Genomic DNA, 22,843 nt, shown 5'->3' on the forward strand with positions numbered 1-22,843 from the left:
AGGAAGGGGCTGAGAACGATGACGTTGAGGTCGTGTTGTAGTTTGAGTTGTAGTTCTGTAATGGCGGCGGAGAAAGATGCGAGCAAAGCCATTCGGTCCGTTGTGGCAACGCTGCCGAATATCCAGAAGTTAAAGCCCGAGCAAGACCAGTCTTTGCTGAGTTGTGTTGGTGGCCATGATGTTGTGGCCCTCCTCCCCTACAAATGTAATGGACCGGAGTCTGGTAGGACCAGGCTAGTGGACCAGAGTCTGGTAGGACCAGGCTAGTGTACCAGAGTCTGGTAGGACCAGGCTAGTGGACCAGAGTCTGGTAGGACCAGGCTAGTGGACCAGAGTCTGGTAGAACCAGGCTAGTGGACCAGAGTCTGGTAGGACCAGGCTAAGACAACACCGCACTGGGAAACCATTCACATTTTAAATCCCCTCCTATGAGAACTTAAAGTAGTGTCCAGTATAAACCACAATCTCTTTCAGAATAATCTCTGCAGGCGAAATGATCCCAATTCACGCTGCGACTATCGATCATTTCACATCTGATTAATCTGGAGCTTTACATTTTCCTCAGAATTGATCTTCTCTCTTGTGGAGCTTTTGATTTGGGATCATGTAGCAGCACTTCGTAATGTTTGGATTTATATTATCCAAAAACAACACTAGAAACATTTTAATTAGTATTTTAGGCAACGCTTGAACCGAACTGAACCCTAATCTGTGACATCTGTTCATGTGGAGCTGAACAATCTACATTCATTTCTGCCAATTTTCAGATTTTAGTTTTTTCCTCTTTTGTTGTTTGTTACATTTTTGAAGGCCAAGTCCAGTGTACCAGAATTCTTTAGTTTCAATGCCTTTCCTTTTGAGGCTGCCTGTTACTGTAGCTTTAAGCTTTACTTTAAGGATTTCAAACTAAGCTGTCAGACTATTTGTTTTAGTCCAACGCCTGCAGGCGTCTTTGATTCTGTTAGTTAATAAAGTGGCGCCACAGATCCGTTTTCTTGTCTTTAAACGAGTGCAAAGCTCTAAATGTCTCCTAGGTAGGGTTGGGTACCGAAACCTGGTGCCTAAACAACCGGTATCTACCGAATGGAAACGCAGATTTCGGTGCCTCATTTAGGTGCCACTCAATGCCTTCTGCGCTGCTCTCTGATGCTCTGAAACAGACGTTAGAGGCAACAGAAGCATCGCTGCATGTCACGCTAGTTAACACTTCACCTGCCAGCAGGTAACGTTAGCCTACCGTTAGCTAGCAGCTGGATTAAACACGGTTAATATGCTGACAGCTAACGTTAAAGGGTGTCTGTATTTCACTGGAGAGGATTCCAACATCAGGATGTCAAGCAGTCTGCAGCTGACGTTTTCAGAAAAACAACACAGACACTTGAAACTAGTAAGCCTCGTGGTGTATTTAAAGTTAGTGTAAAATACCCTATTCCTCAATTTTTTTTATTTATCAGTTCAGGCACCGTTTAGGCCCTGGCGCTGTTTTAAAAGTACCGTTTTAGCACCGGTATCGGGGGGGGGGACCCCAAATGATACCCAACCCTACTCCTAGGAGAGACGCCATATTTTAACGATATCGCGGTCAAACGCCGCCCTCCGACTTAACCCTAAACTGGACCTCTGAACATCCCTGGGCTTCTGACTCAAGTGTACAAGTCTGTCGGAGAAAAGCCAAACACAATGTGTTATTTTATTTGATGAGAAACTGAAGGCCAATGATGGCAACAAGAAGGGGAAACTCAGCAGGTAGTCTTGTCTGCTTTAGTGTACTTTTTTAACATTTCTTTTTAAGTTATGTTTTCATTTTATTGTTCCAGTTGAAGAGGGGATGTGGCAGCTCAACACTGATCGTGTTCAGAGAAACTAGTACTTGGAAAGTTTGTGTTACAGTATTACTCTTGCTCAGTTTGAGTATTGACTTTGATACCAATAAGCAGAAATAACTACTATGTCCCTCATCAAGCTCAGTTTGTATTTTTTTTTGTCACTTCTTTGTTTATAAAAGGAGTCTGCTCTGATGTTTAGCTTAAAAAACATTTTTACCCTCACAGGTCCTGGAAAAAGTTATTTTCTGGCCTTTAGAAAAAAAAAAGTGTATTTGCTCAAATTATGAAAAGCAAGTTCAGTCCAGACATGGACCTCACTGTGTATATTACGTGTACAATATTATACTATATGTATATATTTATGTACTATACTGTATGAGTACCTGTTTAATTTGTTTCAGTTGTGGACTTTGTGCTTTGACTGTTTGTTGTAAAGGATGCGAGTCGCAACACAAACCAAAATAATCTCTTTCACAGAAAATGTTAGTGTGGCCAAAACAGAAGTTTTTCTTTTCTTTAATGTTTTTGTCTAGAACAAAATGTTTGAAATGAATGTGTTAATGAAGGAAACTACAGCACGGACTGACTGGGCTCTCTGACATTCCTGAACACAATAAACTGTCACCTTCCCACCACACTCTGCTGCTGTCCCTCTTTATGGTTCCTCTGGACAGGGAAAGGTAGTTAGTTAACTCATCCTGAATAATTCAAAACCAAAACTGTCCATATCATATATCTCAGTTAATACAAAGTAATAATCAGTTTTATAGAAAGAGGAGATATGTCCGTCTAAGTGAACTATTTGAGAAGTTTAGAGAGGGAATGTCTCTGTGGTGAACTGATAACTCAGACATCTGAACATGAAGAAGGACCCCAGACTCTGCAGCCCAAACACACTGAAAGCCATAATCGACGAGCCTCATTTTAGTGTTAATTTCATCAGACGAGACGAGACTAAATATGTTCGTCAACGACCTTTTTTTTACCATGACTAAGACGAGACGATGACGAGACTGCACCACTGTCCCAAAAGCGCTGGCTAAGACTAAATTAACATGCATTATTGTTGACGAAAAAAGACAAGACTAAAATGTTTTGCATAAAATCATCATTTTCGTCTACAATCCTCTCTATTTTTCTTATCTAAACCTGAACCAAACCTTAACCCTAACTATCGAGGGGGGGCGCTATTCATTTTAACATGGAGGAAACCGATCTCGACAGGGGAAAAGACTTTGACACAACACCGCAGAACCAGCAGTAATTTAGATAGTTATGTGTATTACAAATCCCCTTATCAGTGGTTGCGTTTGTAACCGTTTAGGGGTGGGGAGCAGAAATGGATTACTCTATAAAATGATTAATTATGGCCAGTGGGATCAGAAGTTCTATGTTCGACTACGGAGCCCAGGATTAACCAAACAATACGCCAGGAATGATTCAAACACAGTTATGCTTTCTTTGAGAAACAAAATCGCTTCCCTTTTATTACAAGTGTGGGAAGGATAGCAAAACATATAAAAATTAAACACTTTAAAATTACACAAATCTTACCCGGGTAAGTAGAAAAATAAAAAATTTAAACAAAACTCACAGCTGTGATTTAAAGTTCGGAATTTCCCCCCCGTTCTCAGTCACTTCAATTCTGTTTCAGTTCAGTTTGGTCCACTGTGGAAGTGGAGAGAGTTTGTCCTACCGCACAGTTGGTGGTGGGTGCGTATGTGTGTAATGAAGTGTTGAAATCTGCAGGCGCCGTATCTCTAGTTCTCCTCTGGGCTGTGGCTCGCCATCAATGTCTCGATCCAGGCTCCAACATCCAGGTAGATCAAAGGTTCAAAGGGTCCAACAAAAAAACCTGACCTACAGTAAGTAAGGTCAGAACAATCATTTAGCTTTTTTCTTTTAGCTTTCAATCATGAACTAGAATATAATTCATGTTAAATCATCATATTAAACTGAACATTGGAATACGATATCACAATATCGGTAAACTATTCTCAAAATATACTTAGAGATAATTATTGAAAAACTCTTCAATATAATATCAAAATACTGCTTCCACATAATAGAACACAAAATAACAGATACTAGTAAGCAGACACTTTGTGTACCCTTGGCTATGTGAAGGCATGTTTAAACACATCTCAAATAAAATGTAGCACATAAGGATAATTTAAATATTAATGTGCCCAAAATACACAGATAAAAGTGCTAAATCAACACATTCCACAGTTAAGTGTGTAACAATTATCTAAACCATATTACACAGCACTGGATTAAGTCTGCAGCTTTAACATACCAAGCTAATGGTTTTAGCGTTAGTGAATGGCGTCTGCCATTGTGCTAGTTAGCATCTCAGCTAGCGCTCCAGGTGCACTAGTGTTAGCGGCTAGCGCTATCGTTAGCGGTTAGCATGGTAAAACGATCGCTCACCGATGCGTTTTCTTCGTGAGGGACGTCATTTATCTCCGGCTGCACTCTCACAGGTCCAGGGCTCCACACTGGATTGTTTTTAAGAGTTTTTATTCTGAGTTTTAACAACTTCTATTGGAATGTCTTGACGAGGTAGGTATCGTTCGACGTGGGGTTTGCTCTCCGTTCTTCCAACAGCTCAAGGGGAAGTGAACTCTGCTCCGTGCAGGTCAACAGTCCGAGCTTCTTCCTGATTGGCTGACAGCACATCCCCAACCCACCTCCTTCAAAATAAACTTCCTATTTATTTTCTCTCTCAGTTGAATTGCTTTTTTAGACAAATATGTTTTTAATCTTTAACATTAATAACATACTTAATGAATTTACTTTTTAATATAAACTTAGCTCTTAATATAGATTTTTAACCTTGGTTACACCCTCCCCTCTTGAATTCATGCACGCCTCTGTGCATGGGAGCGGCTGTTTAGTAACAGGTCTGGAGGATGAGTTCAGGTTTGCTTTTGAATCCTCAACTTCCAACAAAGCATCAGTAAGAGCCGTACTGAGGCCTTGAAACAGAGACTGGACAATGGATATAAGTGGGCTTCCAAGATGTGAATACTGCAGTCGTTCAGGTCTTTCTCGGTTTCTGGTTGATCGCCTTACAGTGCTACTTTGTCCATCAGTGTCAATACTTTCAGATGGCACTGTATCACTGGTAACTTGTGCACCATCATTCATCTCTCTCCCTTTTCTTTCAACAGGGACATCCTTTTCAGGAGTTTGTATAGTTTTCTCAGTAAGGAGGTCATCTCCAGCAGATCCAGGGATACTGAAAGGTAGGTATACACTTCTTGATTCTTTAGCCCTTGTTTCTTTTTCAGGTGTTGTACGAGAAGTAGCTGCCGAACGTCCACTCCCGGCCGCAGCTGGCAGAGTATCTATTAGGTCTCCTGCATCCGCGTTACATGAGTCGCCAGATGGATTAACGGGTAAGCGATCTTCACCCACTGGAGCATCGACAGGTTTGGATATGTTTCTTCCCTCATTCTCTGAGAAAGTGGACTCAGGATTGATGTTTGATATGGGAATTTCATAGACAGTTGTAAATCTTCCAATTTCTTTGTCTGGCTGTTCTCTGAACCACTCGTATGGAATGTCATCCTCGGAGTCACACTGGTCATTGACATCATCAGACTGTTCAACTGACTTGCGTGTTCGTGGCCTGCGTACTTTTGGCAATTCTGGCTTTTCAACATTCAGTGGGAGAGAACCAGGGAAGTAGGAGGTCTCTGTGAAGAGTCCGCAAAGGGCCTTCCTTGCTCTCTGGTCTGAGGATGTAGACTGGAAGATCCCCAGCTTGCTTCACCACCACATAAACATCCGACTCCCACTTGTCAGCAAGCTTATGTTTGCAGCAAGAGCGGACAGCTCTCACCAACACTCTGTCGCCAGCCTCTAACTTGGAGGCATTGACGTGCTTGTCGAATCTTGCCTTGTTCTTTCCTGCTATCTTTGTGGCGTTTTGGGTGGCTATCTTGTAGCTCTCTTCCAGATGAGACTTGAGCTTTTGTACATACTGTGAGTGAGACTTGTACTCACCATCCCTCAAGGGTAACCCAAGTGCCAGATCGATGGGCAGCCTCGGTTGGCGACCAAACATGAGTTCATAAGGTGTGAACCCTGTTACATCATTCTTTGTACAGTTGTACGCATGTACTAAGGGTTTCACGAAGTTTCGCCACTGTGATTTGTCTTTATTGTCAAGTGTTCCCAGCATGTTCAGCAATGTTCTATTGAAACGTTCAACTGGATTCCCTCTGGGATGATAGGGGGTCGTACGGATTTTGTGGATTCCAGCAATTTTGCATAGCTCTTTGATTGTCCGTGACTCAAAGTCAGGTCCTTGGTCACTGTGCAAGCGCTCAGGGATTCCATAATGGACCATGAAGTTGTCCCAAAGGCACCTGGCGACGGTCTGAGCTTTCTGATTTGGCGTCGGGATGGCAACTGCATACTTTGTAAAATGATCGGTGATAACCAAGATGTCTTTTGCACCACTTCTGTCAGGCTCTAAAGACAAGAAGTCCATACAAACAAGTTCCAGAGGCCTGGTGGACTTTATGTTTACCAACGGTGCTGCCTTTTCTGGCTGTGCTTTTCTGCGGATGCACCGATCACAGGTCTTAACTTTTCTTTCCACATCAGCTCCCATCTTTGGCCAGAAGAATCTGGTCCGTACCAAATCCAGGGTTCGTTCGATGCCTAGGTGGCCCATATCATTGTGAAGGCTCTGCAGAACTACAGTCCGGAGCTCCTCAGGTAAGACAAGTTGATATGTGACTCTGCCATTGTCTTGACGTTTCCTGTACAGCACTTCGTCATGCATTTCAAGACGATTCCACTCCCTTAGAAGAAAAGGGATATCAGAGAGTTCTTTTCTCACTGTTGGAGGTACTTTTTCTCCACTCTCCATTTGAGCTATTACCTCCCGGAGACAGGGGTCAGCTCGCTGTTTGTCTCCAATCTCTCTCTCGGACAGATGGGGAAGACCAGGTAAATCACCATGCTGCTGTTCGTTCACAAAGCTGTCCGGTAAGGCCTCAGGAGAGATTGCCAGAGATTGCACCAGCGTCATGCCTCCATCTCTGTCTCCACATTCATCAGATACACCACAAACAAGATGCCTCTCACAGATGGCGTGCACAACGTCTTGGCTCACAACACTCCCAAGGTCGGCCAATTGTGTTTGTGTGAACTGACTGATGCGCTCCTGTTCTTTCTGGGACTTTAGGTCATTTGAAAGCTCTCCGTGTGGTCTTCTGGAAAGACCATCTGCATCAGAGTTCAGTTTGCCGGGTCTATATTGGAGCTTGAAAGTAAAGGCGGACAGGGCTGCTAGCCATCTGTAACTGGTGGCGTCCAGTTTGGCACTTGTGAGAACGTATGTCAAGGGGTTACTGTCTGTCACGACAATGAACTGGTTTCCATTACAGGTAATCATTAAATTTTTTCAACAACAGCCCACTTTAAAGCTAGAAATTCTAACTTGTGGGCAGGGTAACGTGATTCACTGCGTGATAGCCCTCTGCTGGCGTATGCAATCACCCGCATGTGACCGCCCTGCTCTTGATATAGGACTGCCCCAAGACCCAGGGTACTGGCGTCGGTGTGAAGGACGTAGGGCAACTCGGGATCAGCAAACCCAAGAACAGGAGCTGTGGTGAGCTTTTCAATGATTGTGTTGAATGCTAGCTCACATCTGTCAGTCCAGCGATCACCAAAGGGCCTCTTCGGATCATGGTATTGGTTAGTCTGGGTTTTGTTTTTGATGTTCTTGTGCAGTGGGGGATAGCCAGATGTCAAGTCGGTGAGGGGTTTGACGGTGGCGGAATAGTCTTTTATGAATCGTCTGTAATAGCCTGAAAATCCGAGGAAAGACCTTAGCTGTTTCAGGTCTTGGGGCCTTGGCCACGTTTTCAGGGCTTCCACTTTTCCAGGGTCAGTCCCCACTCCATCTTGTGATACGATATGCCCCAGATACTTGACAGACGTTTGAAAGAACTTGCATTTCTCCGGGGAGAGCTTAAGGCCAAATTCTCTGAGACGGTTCAGGATTTTCATCAGCCTCACCTCATGTTCTTCCAAAGTCTTTGAAAAAACAATGATGTCATCAAGAAATACAAGAACCTCCTTCAAATTCATATCTCCCACACATCTCTCCATCAACCGCTGGAACGTACTCGGAGCATTTGTGACTCCTTGAGGCATCCGGTTAAATTCCCAAAATCCCATGGGACAGACGAAGGCGGTTTTGGGTTTGTCTTTTTCCTCAACCTGAATCTGATAATAGCCGGACTTTAGGTCAAGGACGGAAAACCACTTTGACCCAGTGAGTGAGGAGAACGCCTCTTCCATGTTTGGGAGGGCGTAAGCATCTTTCACAGTCTGGAGATTGAGTTTCCTATAATCAATACAGAGACGGACCTCTCCGTTCTTCTTCCTCACTACCACTATGGGCGACGAGAATGGAGACTCAGATTCTCTAATTACTCCAGCTTGAAGCAGTTCTTGTAAATGCTTACGGACAGCCTCCACGTCATGAGGATGTATGGGGCGGGCTCTGTGCTTGAATGGCGTCTCGTCTGAGAGTTTGATTTGGTGCTTAACCCGATCAGTTCTGCCGAAGTCAAGATCATGCTGTGCGAAAACTTCAGGCATGCTGTTCAGTTTCCAGGTGATACGCTCTTTCCATTCAGCAGGAACTGGAGAATCATTGAAGTTGAATGTGATGTCTGACTTCTGGAGAGAGTCTGATTTTGAGGTAAGTACACTATGCTCTTGTGAGAGAACTTTCCGAAAGGCACTGATCTCACCAATAATACATCTTTGGGGGACAACAACATCATGGTCTGACTCGTTGGTAAGTATTACTGGGACTTTGCATGGCTTTGTAGTGGGCAAATCAACAAGGCAGGTTTTCACCAGCAGACCACCTGGCAACGAAGATAAGGAAGGGTGTTCCAGAACTACTGATTTCTCCGTAGTGAATCCACTGACTGCAACACAACCTTCCAAGACCACAGTCTGGCCAGCTGGGACCAACTGGGGGTCTTTGCCATGCATCTTCACCAACCCAAGGTTACCATGCTTACTCTGTTGCTGCCTGAGCTCAAGGACTTTGAGCACTGCCTTGTAGCCATGTGCTGCTGGCTGCCGTGCCTCAGGAGCAGTTTCACAGTACATCTCATAAAGTACATCGAGCGTGTTGGTACCTATCAGCATGAGTGAGTCAGAAGCAGCATGAACATCTGGAACCACCAAGGAGAGTGTTGGCACCTCGATTTCCACTCCCACGAAGTCTTTGGGGAAGGTGACACTCAGCTCAATGTATCCAAGGTAAGGTACACACTGACCATTTGCTCCCTGAACTTCAAGTAAGTCGAACAGTGGTTTGATTTCATGTCCAGAAAGGTGTTGCTGATAGAAGGACTGAGGCACCGTGGTAACTTGGGAGCCTGTGTCCAGTAAGGAGATTGTGGAGCTCCCCTCCACTTCCACTCGTGCTGTGCTCTTTGTACCTACTAAGCCTTTAGGTAGCTTGAAGGGACGACCTCTTGTACAAGACTGTTTTAGCATGACACGTTGCTTGGGTTCAGTGGGACATGGTTGACCAATATCAGTTCTTGTCTGTCCCTCGACAGGAACTGAACTCAGTTTAAAGGGAAAGTAGGGGTGTTCTGTGCTTCCCACAACTGCTGTCGTTGTCTCAGTTCTTTCCGTTTTGCTGCTACCAAAGCAGGATTGGCATCAGACTCACGAGTGGCAACGACGTGCCCATCCTCCCCACAGCGAAAGCAGTACCAAGGCTTTGGCTTGGAAGTTGCACCCTTGTGAGAAGTTAAGTTGGTTTCTGTGGTTGCATGGTCAGGTTTTTGTGTGTTCACCACTTTTGACGTTTCTCTCTTGGGAGGCACTGTACTTTTCTTTTTCATGAGGGATGTTAGCTGACTTTTTAAGTCTGCAACTTGTTTCCTTAGCTCATTTATGCTGCTATTGTCAGGCTCAGCTTGGGTCTCACCACAGTTACACACAGTTTGCACGTGGGACACAGCTTTCTGCTTCGTGGTGCCCAAGTGTTGTTTCATTCTCACGGCCTTGGCTTCCTGCCTATCTTCCTCAGTACGTAGAAGCATTAAGAGTTCAGCGAATGATGGGGGGTTCTGTTTTTTATGTTCTAGGCAGAGGTCTTTAAGCAGAACGTTGTCCCAACAGCCCCTGCAGAACTGTCGAAGTAGGTGACTGTCCACGTCCTGTGCTGGGACGCCTCCTCTGCGCACAGCTTTACACAGGGAAACTTGAAGACGCTGCAAGTAGGAAGACGGGTTTTCTCCAGAGTCCTGGAACGTGTTCATGAACCTTACAAACAGTTCCTCCCCATCTTCAACGGTGGCAAATGCAGAGTCTAACATTTGCAGATAAGCTGTAGGGGGTGCTTCAGGACCAAGATGTCTAACAACATCAGAAGCTGGGATGAGAAGACTCTCAAGGATTTTCCTTGTTTTCTCAAGATCAGAAACGGAAAAATCTTTCATCATTAAATCTACATGAGACCGCCAAGCGTCGTAATCAACCTCACTGTATGGTCTAGGGATTTTCCCAGAGAAAGCTCTCAACCTCAGAGTGGAATGAGAGTGTGATGGTTTGTCTTCGCTCCTTACAATGTGCTCCACCACTATTTTTTGCACCTCAAGTGGGTTGAGTTCACTGGGGCTCAGAGTCATGGGTGTCTTTGAGTTAAATGAGGGAGCAGTTTTCCTCTGATTAACATCCAAGAGATCAAGCTCGATGAGAGGGGAAACATCAACCAGCTGTTGTGATGGAACGTCATGCTGGCTGGTCTCTGCAGCCTGCTCAACTTCCTGTAGGTGTTGGAGGGAAGTAGGATCCTCACTGGATCCAGCACCCTCAATAGACTCCTCTATTTGGGACATTACCTCCTTCAAAACCTCCTCAAAATCCTTTCCACTGAGCTTGGCTATTTCTTTGAGCTTGTCAAGGTAAGTTTGTGTGACATTACTGCCTACTTGTTGTGTGTAGACACTTGCAAGGGCTCGAACATAGTAGGTGATATCAGGACTGTCTGGGAATGGATGAGTGTAAGGCAAAAGAGGTTCTAATGCTTGTACAGCAGTGCCGTGGTTATACTCTACTATCATGTTTGTATGAAACCCTGTAGTTGGGTCATCTATCTTTACAGTCCTACTGATTGAACCATATTTTTTCAAAAAGTCAAAAATGTTTTCATCTTTCTCGGATCCTGTCAACCCACTCACTAGAACTGCATTTGGGACCTTGATGCTCAATTTATCAATAATATCCATTTCCTAGTAGTGTGTGGAATTATCATGCAGTAAACAAAAGCAGTTAGTTCCAGGTAATTGTTTGGCAATGAACTAGACTCCTGGCTGGCTCGCCAAATTTTATGTAACCGTTTAGGGGTGGGGAGCAGAAATGGATTACTCTATAAAATGATTAATTATGGCCAGTGGGATCAGAAGTTCTATGTTCGACTACGGAGCCCAGGATTAACCAAACAATACGCCAGGAATGATTCAAACACAGTTATGCTTTCTTTGAGAAACAAAATCGCTTCCCTTTTATTACAAGTGTGGGAAGGATAGCAAAACATATAAAAATTAAACACTTTAAAATTACACAAATCTTACCCGGGTAAGTAGAAAAATAAAAAATTTAAACAAAACTCACAGCTGTGATTTAAAGTTCGAATTTCCCCCGTTTCTCAGTCACTTCAATTCTGTTTCAGTTCAGTTTGGTCCACTGTGGAAGTGGAGAGAGTTTGTCCTACCGCACAGTTGGTGGTGGGTGCGTATGTGTGTAATGAAGTGTTGAAATCTGCAGGCGCCGTATCTCTAGTTCTCCTCTGGGCTGTGGCTCGCCATCAATGTCTCGATCCAGGCTCCAACATCCAGGTAGATCAAAGGTTCAAAGGGTCCAACAAAAAAAACCTGACCTACAGTAAGTAAGGTCAGAACAATCATTTAGCTTTTTTCTTTTAGCTTTCAATCATGAACTAGAATATAATTCATGTTAAATCATCATATTAAACTGAACATTGGAATACGATATCACAATATCGGTAAACTATTCTCAAAATATACTTAGAGATAATTATTGAAAAACTCTTCAATATAATATCAAAATACTGCTTCCACATAATAGAACACAAAATAACAGATACTAGTAAGCAGACACTTTGTGTACCCTTGGCTATGTGAAGGCATGTTTAAACACATCTCAAATAAAATGTAGCACATAAGGATAATTTAAATATTAATGTGCCCAAAATACACAGATAAAAGTGCTAAATCAACACATTCCACAGTTAAGTGTGTAACAATTATCTAAACCATATTACACAGCACTGGATTAAGTCTGCAGCTTTAACATACCAAGCTAATGGTTTTAGCGTTAGTGAATGGCGTCTGCCATTGTGCTAGTTAGCATCTCAGCTAGCGCTCCAGGTGCACTAGTGTTAGCGGCTAGCGCTATCGTTAGCGGTTAGCATGGTAAAAACGATCGCTCACCGATGCGTTTTCTTCGTGAGGGGACGTCATTTATCTCCGGCTGCACTCTCACAGGTCCAGGGCTCCACACTGGATTGTTTTTAAGAGTTTTTATTCTGAGTTTTAACAACTTCTATTGGAATGTCTTGACGAGGTAGGTATCGTTCGACGTGGGGTTTGCTCTCCGTTCTTCCAACAGCTCAAGGGGAAGTGAACTCTGCTCCGTGCAGGTCAACAGTCCGAGCTTCTTCCTGATTGGCTGACAGCACATCCCCAACCCACCTCCTTCAAAATAAACTTCCTATTTATTTTCTCTCTCAGTTGAATTGCTTTTTAGACAAATATGTTTTTAATCTTTAACATTAATAACATACTTAATGAATTTACTTTTTAATATAAACTTAGCTCTTAATATAGATTTTTAACCTTGGTTACACGTTACACTTTGTTCCATGACGGACCGGCCCTAAAATAATCAGTCATAATCTAGTCTGTTATTACTTGTCAATTCTATTTTAATGATATTAAGACATAGGCTATTTTAATTGGGAAGTAAGGTGCCTGAATAGAAATGAGTTAGACTGGAACTCTCTCCAAACATGTAGTGCAGCTGCAGAGAAAACCTGCTTTGTGCCAAAGCCTCATAACCCTTTTATGTGCGTGTTCGGCCATTTAAAACGACAGGTGTGCTGCATCAGGTGCTTCCAGTGTGTCTGGGCCTGAAGAGGTCACAACTCCAAAAGGTTGGAAATCACTGGTTTAATCTTTAACAATGTATTTTATAACCTATGTTTTTATATAAAATCTGAAAAGAGTAAGATAAATGTAGGGGAGTAAAAACCACAATATTTCCCTCTCATTTTGTATCTTTTATGTCACTTTGTGTTCCTTGTGTGACTTTTTTGGTTGTTAAAAAACCCACAATATTTCCCTGTGAGTCTTGGCGGTCTTCATGGGTTTGTCTCTGTAGTTATTTTGTGTCTCTATTGGTCTTTTCAGTATCTATAAGAGACATTAGCATGTAACTATAGCTGTCAGATAAATGTAGTGGAGTAAAAAACACAATAGTTCCCTCTGAAATGTATCAAAGTAGAAGTGTAAAGTAGCATAAATGGAAAAATACCTTCAAACTGTAGTACAGTTCTAGAGTAAATGTAGTCAGTTACTTTGCAGCGCTGCTGTGGGACTGACCTGAAAGGTCCAGGAAGAGAAAACGGAGCTGCAGAAAGTAAAGAAAGCCACACTGACACATCAGAGGACAACAGACAACACTTGAGGCAAAATAACATTTAGTTATTGTTTATTATTAAATGATTTCTCCATCTTTCAGTGGCAGCTATAATATTACCCCACAGGACAATAACATGCAAGTACATCCAATACATCAGGAGTCATTAAAATGAGCCACATTGTCTTCATGTTTTAAAATCTCCAAGAAAATAAACTTAATGTGTAATGTAATAGTAGATTAACATGTTAAAATAAACAGGAAACTGATAACCCATTGTACAAATATGAACAAAGTAAACTGGGTGCAATGAAAATATATTGAAACCTTTATCTGAACCTCCTTATATTTGAATTTGTATTTTACAGAAACAATTGATTATGATTTAATTTCTTTATGATTCAGTAGGACAGAACAACATGAACATTTATACACATCATTACAATAACTCATTAATATTATTCAGTTTGTTTTTCAAATGTCAAAGAAAATAAATTGAAGAGCAGATAAAAGAAACTTAAACACTTAACAAGAAGCTAATATTCCTGTTTAAAAACCTGTATTAAACAATGTAAATATAGCTAAACCTTTTTATGAAAAAATAATAGTTAAATGAATAGAAAATAAAACTGAACATCACATTTTCAGTGTTCAGGTTCGTTTCTAGTATTTAAGGTACAACTGGGCAAGCAAGAAACTATTAAAGACAAATACACAAAATGCATCATGGGTTATAATATAGGTCAAATGTTAAAGCTGATCTGATGAAGCTAATCAGATATACATACATATATATATATATATATATATATATATATATATATATATATTTTTTTTTTTTTTTTGCACACATGAAGATCTGTTTTCTGCTGAATTTGGAACAGGATGAACGTCACAAATAGCAGCTTTAACCTACTAAAAGATTGGTTATGTAAAATAAACATCAATTGTGTTATTGTCTTTCTTGTTACAAGAAAAAAAAAAAACTTACAGTAACTGCCAAACCCCAAAATCAAGTACTTAATCGTTAGTATACAATCAGAGTATATTCAAAGTACTAAATAGTTTCATTAATAACAAAGAGAACAAACATCTGTGGCAACAATTAATGGCAGCAATGCTCCAGCTGACAGAGGTTATTAAATGGTTTGTGTCAGAAAATAAGCATAATTTTGTACATTTTCAACAACATTTAGGTTATGTAGACATGACTATGACATCCAAGTCTATTAATTTCTTAGCCATAAAAAAACAAAAAACATTTTACCATGAAATTTGGAGCATTCAATAAATTCATTCTTTTCAACCGAAAGAAAAATGTATTTAATGTAGTGCCACCAGCTGGCAAAAACGTCAAAAAAAGCTTGATAATAACAAATAATTCAAATCAGCATGCTTACCTAAAGCATGATGGGTCGGCTACATTGCACGCGTAACGTATGCGGAGCCGACGTTCCAAAACTACACTTCCGCTATAATCAATGAAACTGGCGAAACCGGACAGAGAGCAGTGGGTAGTGGTGCATCTGCTCCGCGAAGATCCGCTCTACAAGCATGAAAATAGTTTTCTATTTTTTACGCAAGGTGTGTGCTTCCCTTTTTTATACAGCAAAGGATCATAAAGTGTCTACATTTCTTTTAAATTAAACTACCAATATACAGGAATCAACTTAATGACAATGATGATAATTCATTTTGAGAGTTTCTGTTTTTATTTCTTGTTTCCCTCTCCAGTTGACAGTAGATTGATGTTTCACAGCTCTGTGCCGGCTCCAAAAACTGAAGGAACAACAACAGTCCCAAAGCAAAAGCTCTCCGTCTTGCCTGTGACCCACACAACCCTACGCCGTGTGGCGCAGAAGGTGTAGCCGGTTAAAAGATACATTCTGCGGCACATACGCTCTGCTAACGGTCCGCATACGTTATACGTTCAATGTAGCCAAAGCGCAAGTGCTAACATGTCATATATCATGCTAACTTTAGCATGATAACTTACAAAATGATAGCATGTAATCATCATAACAATACAAAATGTGCACATTAATGTTAATAATCTCAACATACCAATGGTCTTACAATTGCTCAGATTTTTCATCCATTAACTCACTTTTGTTCTGGTTTAATCTAACACATTGCTGCAGACATTGCATGTTTTTCGTTAATATCCAAAGAAATTTGCAGCTTTCTTAAGCCAACCTGTCTTTTCTTTTCTCTCCTGTTTTTCTTCAGACAATTCCTCTTCTGTTTTTGTGAGTTTATCTCGTTTAGTTACTTTGGAGATGATTTTTGCCTTTTCCTTCATTGCCTCCAACGACTGAATTCGAGCCATGTAACCCTCTTTTGCCTCTGACTTTTCTCCCTCAATCAGCATGTCGATGTACTCTGGAGTGGTCAGAGGGTTAGGCCTCAGCGCGATCTCTTGCAGACGAGTTATAGAGTGAGCCGACTGATCCATGAGGGACACGATCATGTCTTGAAGGTGAACAATCTCTTCCTCTTGCCTCTCAATCAATTCCTGAACAGTCATCTTTTCTTTTGTAGCTTTTTTGTACTTGTCTTTTAGCTCCAGCAGTGTCTGCTTCTCTTTTACTTTAACATACTCCCAGCTGTATGTTTGGTTGAAATGCACGTTCCAAATGCATTTTCCAGGGCAGACAGTGCACCTCCCTGCCCTATCCATTGATGCACAGCCATGTTTTTGAGCATCATCTTCTATCGCACACGGGTAGTGGCATGTTATTGAACATTTCTGGCAGTTGGTAATGTACTCTCCTTTCTTTGTAAGCTGTACTTTGACTGGCTTGATAACGTCCACCTCAATCTCAAAGTTTTCATTTGAAGTCATGGCTGTTTCATGCTCTTTAATCTTTTCTTTGGTTGTCTTTATTTCTTCAAGTTTTGCTAATCCAGCTTTAACTTGCGGTTGCAAACCTTCAACTGCTGTTTCAAGATGCTTTCGTTCTTTTAATACCTCTTGGGTCATGAGCAAGCTTTTGGTAGTCATTTTTTTCAAAGCAGTGAAGAACTTCTCCATACTTTTAGCACCCATGTTCCAAAACATTTCGTCAAAGTTGTCATCATCCCCATCAGATCCCTCATCACAGACCCTGTCACTGCTGCTTCTGTTATCTGCAAACAATGCAGAGTTGTTGAACTTGAAGTGAACTGGAAGCCCTATATCATTTTTTGGACATGGAACCCCAGAGGCGCTTATTGCCTCCAGAACCGGTGGCTGCTTGCCATCTGCAAAAGTCACCAGCATCTGAATGTTCTCTGCCACATCTTTGCCAAAAATGGAAAGTACCGAGTCAAACACATATCGTTGCGTTGCTGTTAGACGTGCAAGAGAAGCCTGGGTAACAAAACACACTGCATCAATCTCACTTACCCCATTAGCAGAGGTAAAAAGCCTCCTGATTTGCTCTGTGATCTCCCTGTCTCTTGCTATTCCTCTTGTGTCCCCAAACCCTGGTGTGTCCACAATGGTCAGAGAGAAGGGGACTTTAAACCCCTCTTGGTAGTTGATTTTGTACACAGTGACTTCAGATGTCTGACTCTCAGATTGTGATCTTGTCTGATCCTCCTCAATTAACTGAAATCTGAAATTGTCCTTCCACTCTAGACCAACAATGTAGTTGATCATTCCATTGATCAGAGTGGACTTTCCTGATCCAGTTGCTCCAAGAAGCATTATTGTATGATTTTGCCTCATGCTTTCTTTGCCAAGGTTATACCTCCGGCACCCATCGACATCCATATCTTCTTCTTTCAGAGGCAGTTTGTAAACTGATATAGTTTCAGAATGTATACTCTTGCTAATATGTTTGAGGAACTCGGCAAGACGTGCAAATTCACGTTTTGTTGTGCAGACATTAACAGCGATGCTTTCTTTGCTTCTGCCAGCTACGCCACAATCACATCTGACCTTGACAACATATTCTGTCCCTGACTGAAGCTCTGATATTATTGCCTTTTCAGCTCCAGACATAATTTCATTCCATTGGAGATCTTCCTCTTTAACCTTGTTGTCTGTTTTGGCGTACTCCACGATGTAGCTCAAAATGTGGACATCTTGTCCAAGCTCAGCAGGTTTCTCCCAGCTAACTGATATCTCTCTTGAATTTGGTTCAACTTCAGGTTTTCCAGGAGGGCTGCAAGGTAAGGTTTTTGTGGAACCACTGACTTCATTGGCTGGCCCAACACCTACTGAGGTCACTGCTCTGCATCTGAACATATACTCTGTGTTAGGACTTAGATCGCTCACTGTGACTTCTTCAGCTTTTGATCCTGTCTTCTGTTTCCATCCATCCTCTCCACTGACACAGTACTCAACAGAGTAGGAGGTGATGTCCTCTGCTCCAAATATGGGTGGAGAAACCTTCAGTGTCACACTGTTGTGGTTTATATCACTTACTGTCACTGTTTCAGGCTTTGAAGGCGGCTCAAAGTTCTCACTGACAGGAAAGCCTTCTTTATAAAGGTAGATGCTTGAACCTTTCTCTGTCTCATTTGTTAAACCCACTGTCAGGAACTTAATCTTCTTGTTCTCCTTGTTGGCCTCTGCAAAGTCACTAAAGAGCTTTGCTTTTTTCCGCAATGAATCTGCTACTTTGTTTAAAAGATACCATTGTTCCTTCTCTACATCTTGGGTATGTGCACCTTGAGGGTCTTCTGTTGTTTGTCTTAAGTAGTTTGATAAAGCCGAGAAGTACGGTTCAGCACTTCCAAGTGAGGTGAAAACAAAACACACAGCATGGTCTGCACTGAGAATTTCCTCATGAAGACCATTTTGAGAGGGGACAATCTTGGTGTTTTTCATCATGTTGGTGAAAGACTTTAACATGCGTATTTCTCTCTCTTTACAGTCCATCCACTCGTTTAGGTGTTTGCTGTTGAAAGGAGAAGAATGTCTCTTTTTTAAGATCTCTGCGAGCCCAGCCTCCTCTTCTCCTCCTCCTCGGATTGACGGAAGTTTCTTTGCCAAGGTTCGTTGGAATTCCAGCTTGAATTCCAAGCACATTTCTCTAAATGTTTTAATCTTTTTGCCAATCTGTGGGAACTGCTGTGCAGTGGTGGTTCTCAGTGCATCATTGCACCTCATTTCCAACTCACTGAAGTCCTCCAGGACAGTCTGTGATTCTTGAACTAATCTTATACTTATCTGACGAACGAGTTTAGCAGCTTTAGAATCTAAACTTGTCAGTGGCAGCAGCCAGACCTTCATTGGTACGGCGTTTTCTCCGTTGGCTCCCAACAATTTTGGCAGGCTTTGGTAGACTTCTACAGCATCCTGAAAGGTTGTAGGAGATTTCTTATTTGAAAAGTCTCCAAAAAATCTGCAGGAAAATTTGTCAACATTTTCTCTGTCCTTGTCTTCCATTTTCAGCGAACCTTCCCCCTCAATTGCAAAGCAGGGAATATTCTTGATCATCACCTTCAGGTTGCCCTGAATGTCTTGATGATTTTCCTTTTCAGACACCTCACGGTCAAAGACGAAAAATGCTTGTGCCCCATAAAGGACACCTGTGACTACATGTGTTGCTAACCCATTGTCAAAGACATACGGATGCTTAACATTGCCTCTTCCAAGGTGATTCATCGACAGTTCCTGGAACTTTGTTGTAGCTTTGTACTTCAGAGTTACTCTGGCCTGATTTTTGGATGTCTTATGATCATTCAGGTATTTTGCCGATCCTTCAACCTCGACCAGTCCACCTAAGAAACTTGCTTTCAGAGAGGCTTCAACTGTAAGCGCTGAGGATTTATCCTCAATTGATTCAGAAGCAACTATCTCAAAGTCACTGTTGTGTTGTGGTCTTTCTCTTTTATTTTTTTCTAAGTCATCACAGTCCCACAGTGTTACGCCTGTCAGAAAAGAATTAAAGGAAGTTAAACTACCTTTTACTGCATGATATAAGCTTGGTTTAGAATGCTGTCGTTCAGTTCCATTTAATAACTTTACGTGTGGATCCTTACCAGGGACGAGTGAATCTTGGCGGCAGTCATACAGCATCCCGAGGCTGAATGGCCGGCCGAGCGCAGCCACCTCCATTGTTCTGCTGGCTTCAGCCATCCCTTAGTCTATACTAGAAAAAACAGAAAGTATGTTAGTTTACCGCTCATCATCTTTTCTGAAATCTTGTAGTTGCACAAAGACAAGCTCCTCTGAAGTCGAGTAAGTAAAAGATTGCATTTTGGTGAACACTCTAGAATGCCCATTTAAGGGATAGTTTGGATCTTTTGAAGTGTAATTGTATGAGGTACTTCTCCATAGTCAGTGTAGCTACAGTTTTGGACCCAGTTTGGAGAAGCAGGCAAGTGTTCCGACACAGAAGCTAAGCAATGTACTGCTGTAGATGGGGACAGAATCTAAACATATTTTGGACACCTAAAAAAAAAAAGGACCACGTAAAAAAAAAATCAAATATCAGTTAAGTGTACACTGTATTTCAAATATTTTCACTGCTTTGCCACAGAGCCCTTTTGTTTGGCACTACTTTTTCTAAACTATACAACTTTGTCATTCCTAAGCATAAGTTTGACTGTATTACGCCGCCGATCAGCTGTTTGATTCAGGCTGTTTATGGAATAGCCTAAACTACAAGAAAATAAAATTGAGTGATTGTGACAACAATGACAAAATGCTGTTCCCAGTGGAGACAAGAGGATATCTTTATGAGCCAGAGTATGAGGAAGAACCTTTGCAGAGGGAGACTGAATGGGCATAGGACTATGAATATTCTACGGTTGAGAAAATGTGCAGTAGGAAAGGGCTGTCTGACGGCAAGGTAAAGTGGTGAAAACATTCTAAATACATTGTCTACTGCAACTGAGATAGATGTTTTTAGGTGTCTAAAATGCATTTAGCTGCTGCCCCAGTCCACAGCAGTACATTACTTACTCCTGCCTGCTTCTCCAAAATGGTGGCGCGCCAACCACCATCTACTGAAGCTAATACACAGACTATGGAGAAGTAGCTCATATACCATGGTTTAAAAAAAAACTATTCCTTTGGATGAGTTTGTATGATGTCAAGTTTAAAAACTATTTTATCGTCTGAAGGTTAATACACATTAACCTTTTTAAGCTAATAAAAATCTCGCAAAATCAATGACAAACTAAAATGTATTATTTTTACTATTTAGTACCTAGTTTAGAATTTTTTTCATCTTTCATTAAAAAAGTGACATTTAACAACTGTATGTTTCTTTTGTGTTCATTATTATTATTTATTTTACTAATCAACAGTGTTCACGTCAGATTGGATGGAATAGAACTGAGCTGATTGTGCCATCTGTCGGTGAATTAATTTTCCGTCATACAATGAGAAAATGGAAAGCAACACACTAAATAGCCTTGACAGTTAAACTGGGAAAAGAACATAAATAAAATATGTACCACCTGTCAGCTTCTGCTGTACTGACTTCAATTCTGGACCAACAAATGCTTTTCTCCTAACAGAAGATTAATGAAATTATGGTTATTCATGGTTTTGCATGGTAAATTGTTAATATTTCTCAACCGAAAAAGCTGCAAACAAGACATATTATCATCTTATAAAGTTGTTATGGTGGAAGTACTGTAAGTTGTAAAACCAAAACAATGAGCATAGTGTTACAGAAGTTGGTGATTAATCTCTTTTCATTCTATGAGAAATTTCACATTAAAATCAAATAAGTTGTGTAAAAATCAGCCCTAAATATTTTCAGAAATTGATGGTTTTCAGAAATTTCGCCTCGCTCTCATTGAGGTTGAATGGAGACGATATTTGCCCTGATTGGGCATTCAAATGAGGACCACTCAAGAACCAATCAGGTCCACGTGTTTGTGTTTGGAGGTGGGAGTTACAAAAAAAAGTCTGACCAAGATGGCGGAGGTTATCAGAGCTGTATAATGAAAATTTGTATGTGAATAAAATGTTTCTACATGAACATTGGTACTTTTATCAACACAAATTGTGATAAATATGACACAGAAACTTAGTCAGGGCACATACACCACTAAATAGACCACTGTATGTGTTAGTTTAAACACAAACTTTTCAGCTAGCATGTTCAGACATTGGATTTCATTGTAAAGCCTAGCCAGGCAGCTAGGCTACTTGTGCATTTGTTTGATTACATGTTTTTGTTGGCAAACATTGATGCTTGTATCAACACGGATTGTATGTGTCACCCAAATTTAAACATGGCAATACACTACCAAATAGACCACTGTAGATGTTAGTTTAAACACTCAAAAAAAGCCACATATGCTACCTAGCTTCAACCCTCTCTGCTAGCTGTCTAGCAGCCGGTGTTCTGTTGTGGTCTTGCGTGTTGTTTTCGCGACCATGCCCCGAGAGGTAAACAGATATTCGCAAGGTGTTTCGCTGTGTGGAACCCTACCTTAAGCCAAACTTTTTGGGCCATGAGAGCAAATATTATTTATGTTAATAGAAAAAGGAAACACTGACTGTACAGAATGTCATTAGTTTTACTGTCATTTGACCTGATGATGGTGCTAGATTAAAGGATAACCAAAGTTAATATAATTCATTCTGAGGTGAACATCTGAGGTGAACATGAATGTCTGAATTAGTTGGAGCATAGTTATACGCACATAACATGTATGTGCAAGGCTATTGTAAATAAACTTCAATGACACAGACTCCAAACCACAAATTAACTAAACAGACATTAAAGTTTACTTTTGGTACTGCTTTTTTCTTTAAACTGTAGGGTCTGATTTTTCAGCAATCCATGCAATATTTGTATTGATATATCAGTCTGTACCAAAGTGATGGACTGACATTGCTAACCTTAGATGGCAATATCTTCTAATATGGGTACAGGCTTATTTTACTCCCAAAGGACAGTATTGAAAACGTCTATAAATAGTCAAATGCTTTATAAAAAAGTGAAATGTGGACTTCTAAACTTGATCTGACATTACATTCCATTCTATAAAAACTGAACAAAGCCTCTCTCATCTGTTTTAATAGGTATCATACTTTGTTACACTGTTTTCCTTCCTGCAGATGTATTTGTATAAACGTACCTTGAACAATTTGTCCTTTTCTATGGAGCCTTTTTTATCTTCTTCAGAACCAGAATACGTTATTAATCCCCCAGGGAAAATGTTATGACACAGTATCTATTACTGCATTGCTTTTACGTCATAAAAACATATCCACAGTCACTGGTTATGAGAGAAACTGCAGGACTCTTACTCCACAGCAGAACTGGGGCATGCAATAGCACATTAACAAAAGAGAATTGATGTACTTACAGTGAAGATGGGTGTGATCA

The 22,843-nt window shown here is 41.1% G+C and overlaps 1 protein-coding gene across 1 annotated transcript; it reads right to left on the reverse strand.

Moving 5' to 3' along the window:
• Positions 1–14,403: 14,403 nt before the first annotated feature.
• On the reverse strand, positions 14,404–22,835 carry LOC114564840 (uncharacterized). Its single transcript, XM_028592435.1, has 3 exons — positions 22,824–22,835; positions 19,530–19,639; positions 14,404–19,418 (listed from the first exon to the last, which is right to left on the reverse strand). Exons 2-3 carry the CDS (start codon positions 19,624–19,626, stop codon positions 15,712–15,714), a joined length of 3,804 nt encoding a protein of 1,267 aa, XP_028448236.1. The 5' UTR covers positions 19,627–19,639; positions 22,824–22,835; the 3' UTR covers positions 14,404–15,711.
• Between the last annotated feature and the right edge of the window lie 8 nt (positions 22,836–22,843).

This window comes from Perca flavescens, chromosome 12 (genome assembly GCF_004354835.1).
Source record: "Perca flavescens isolate YP-PL-M2 chromosome 12, PFLA_1.0, whole genome shotgun sequence".
In the NCBI taxonomy this organism is placed as follows: domain Eukaryota; kingdom Metazoa; phylum Chordata; class Actinopteri; order Perciformes; family Percidae; genus Perca; species Perca flavescens.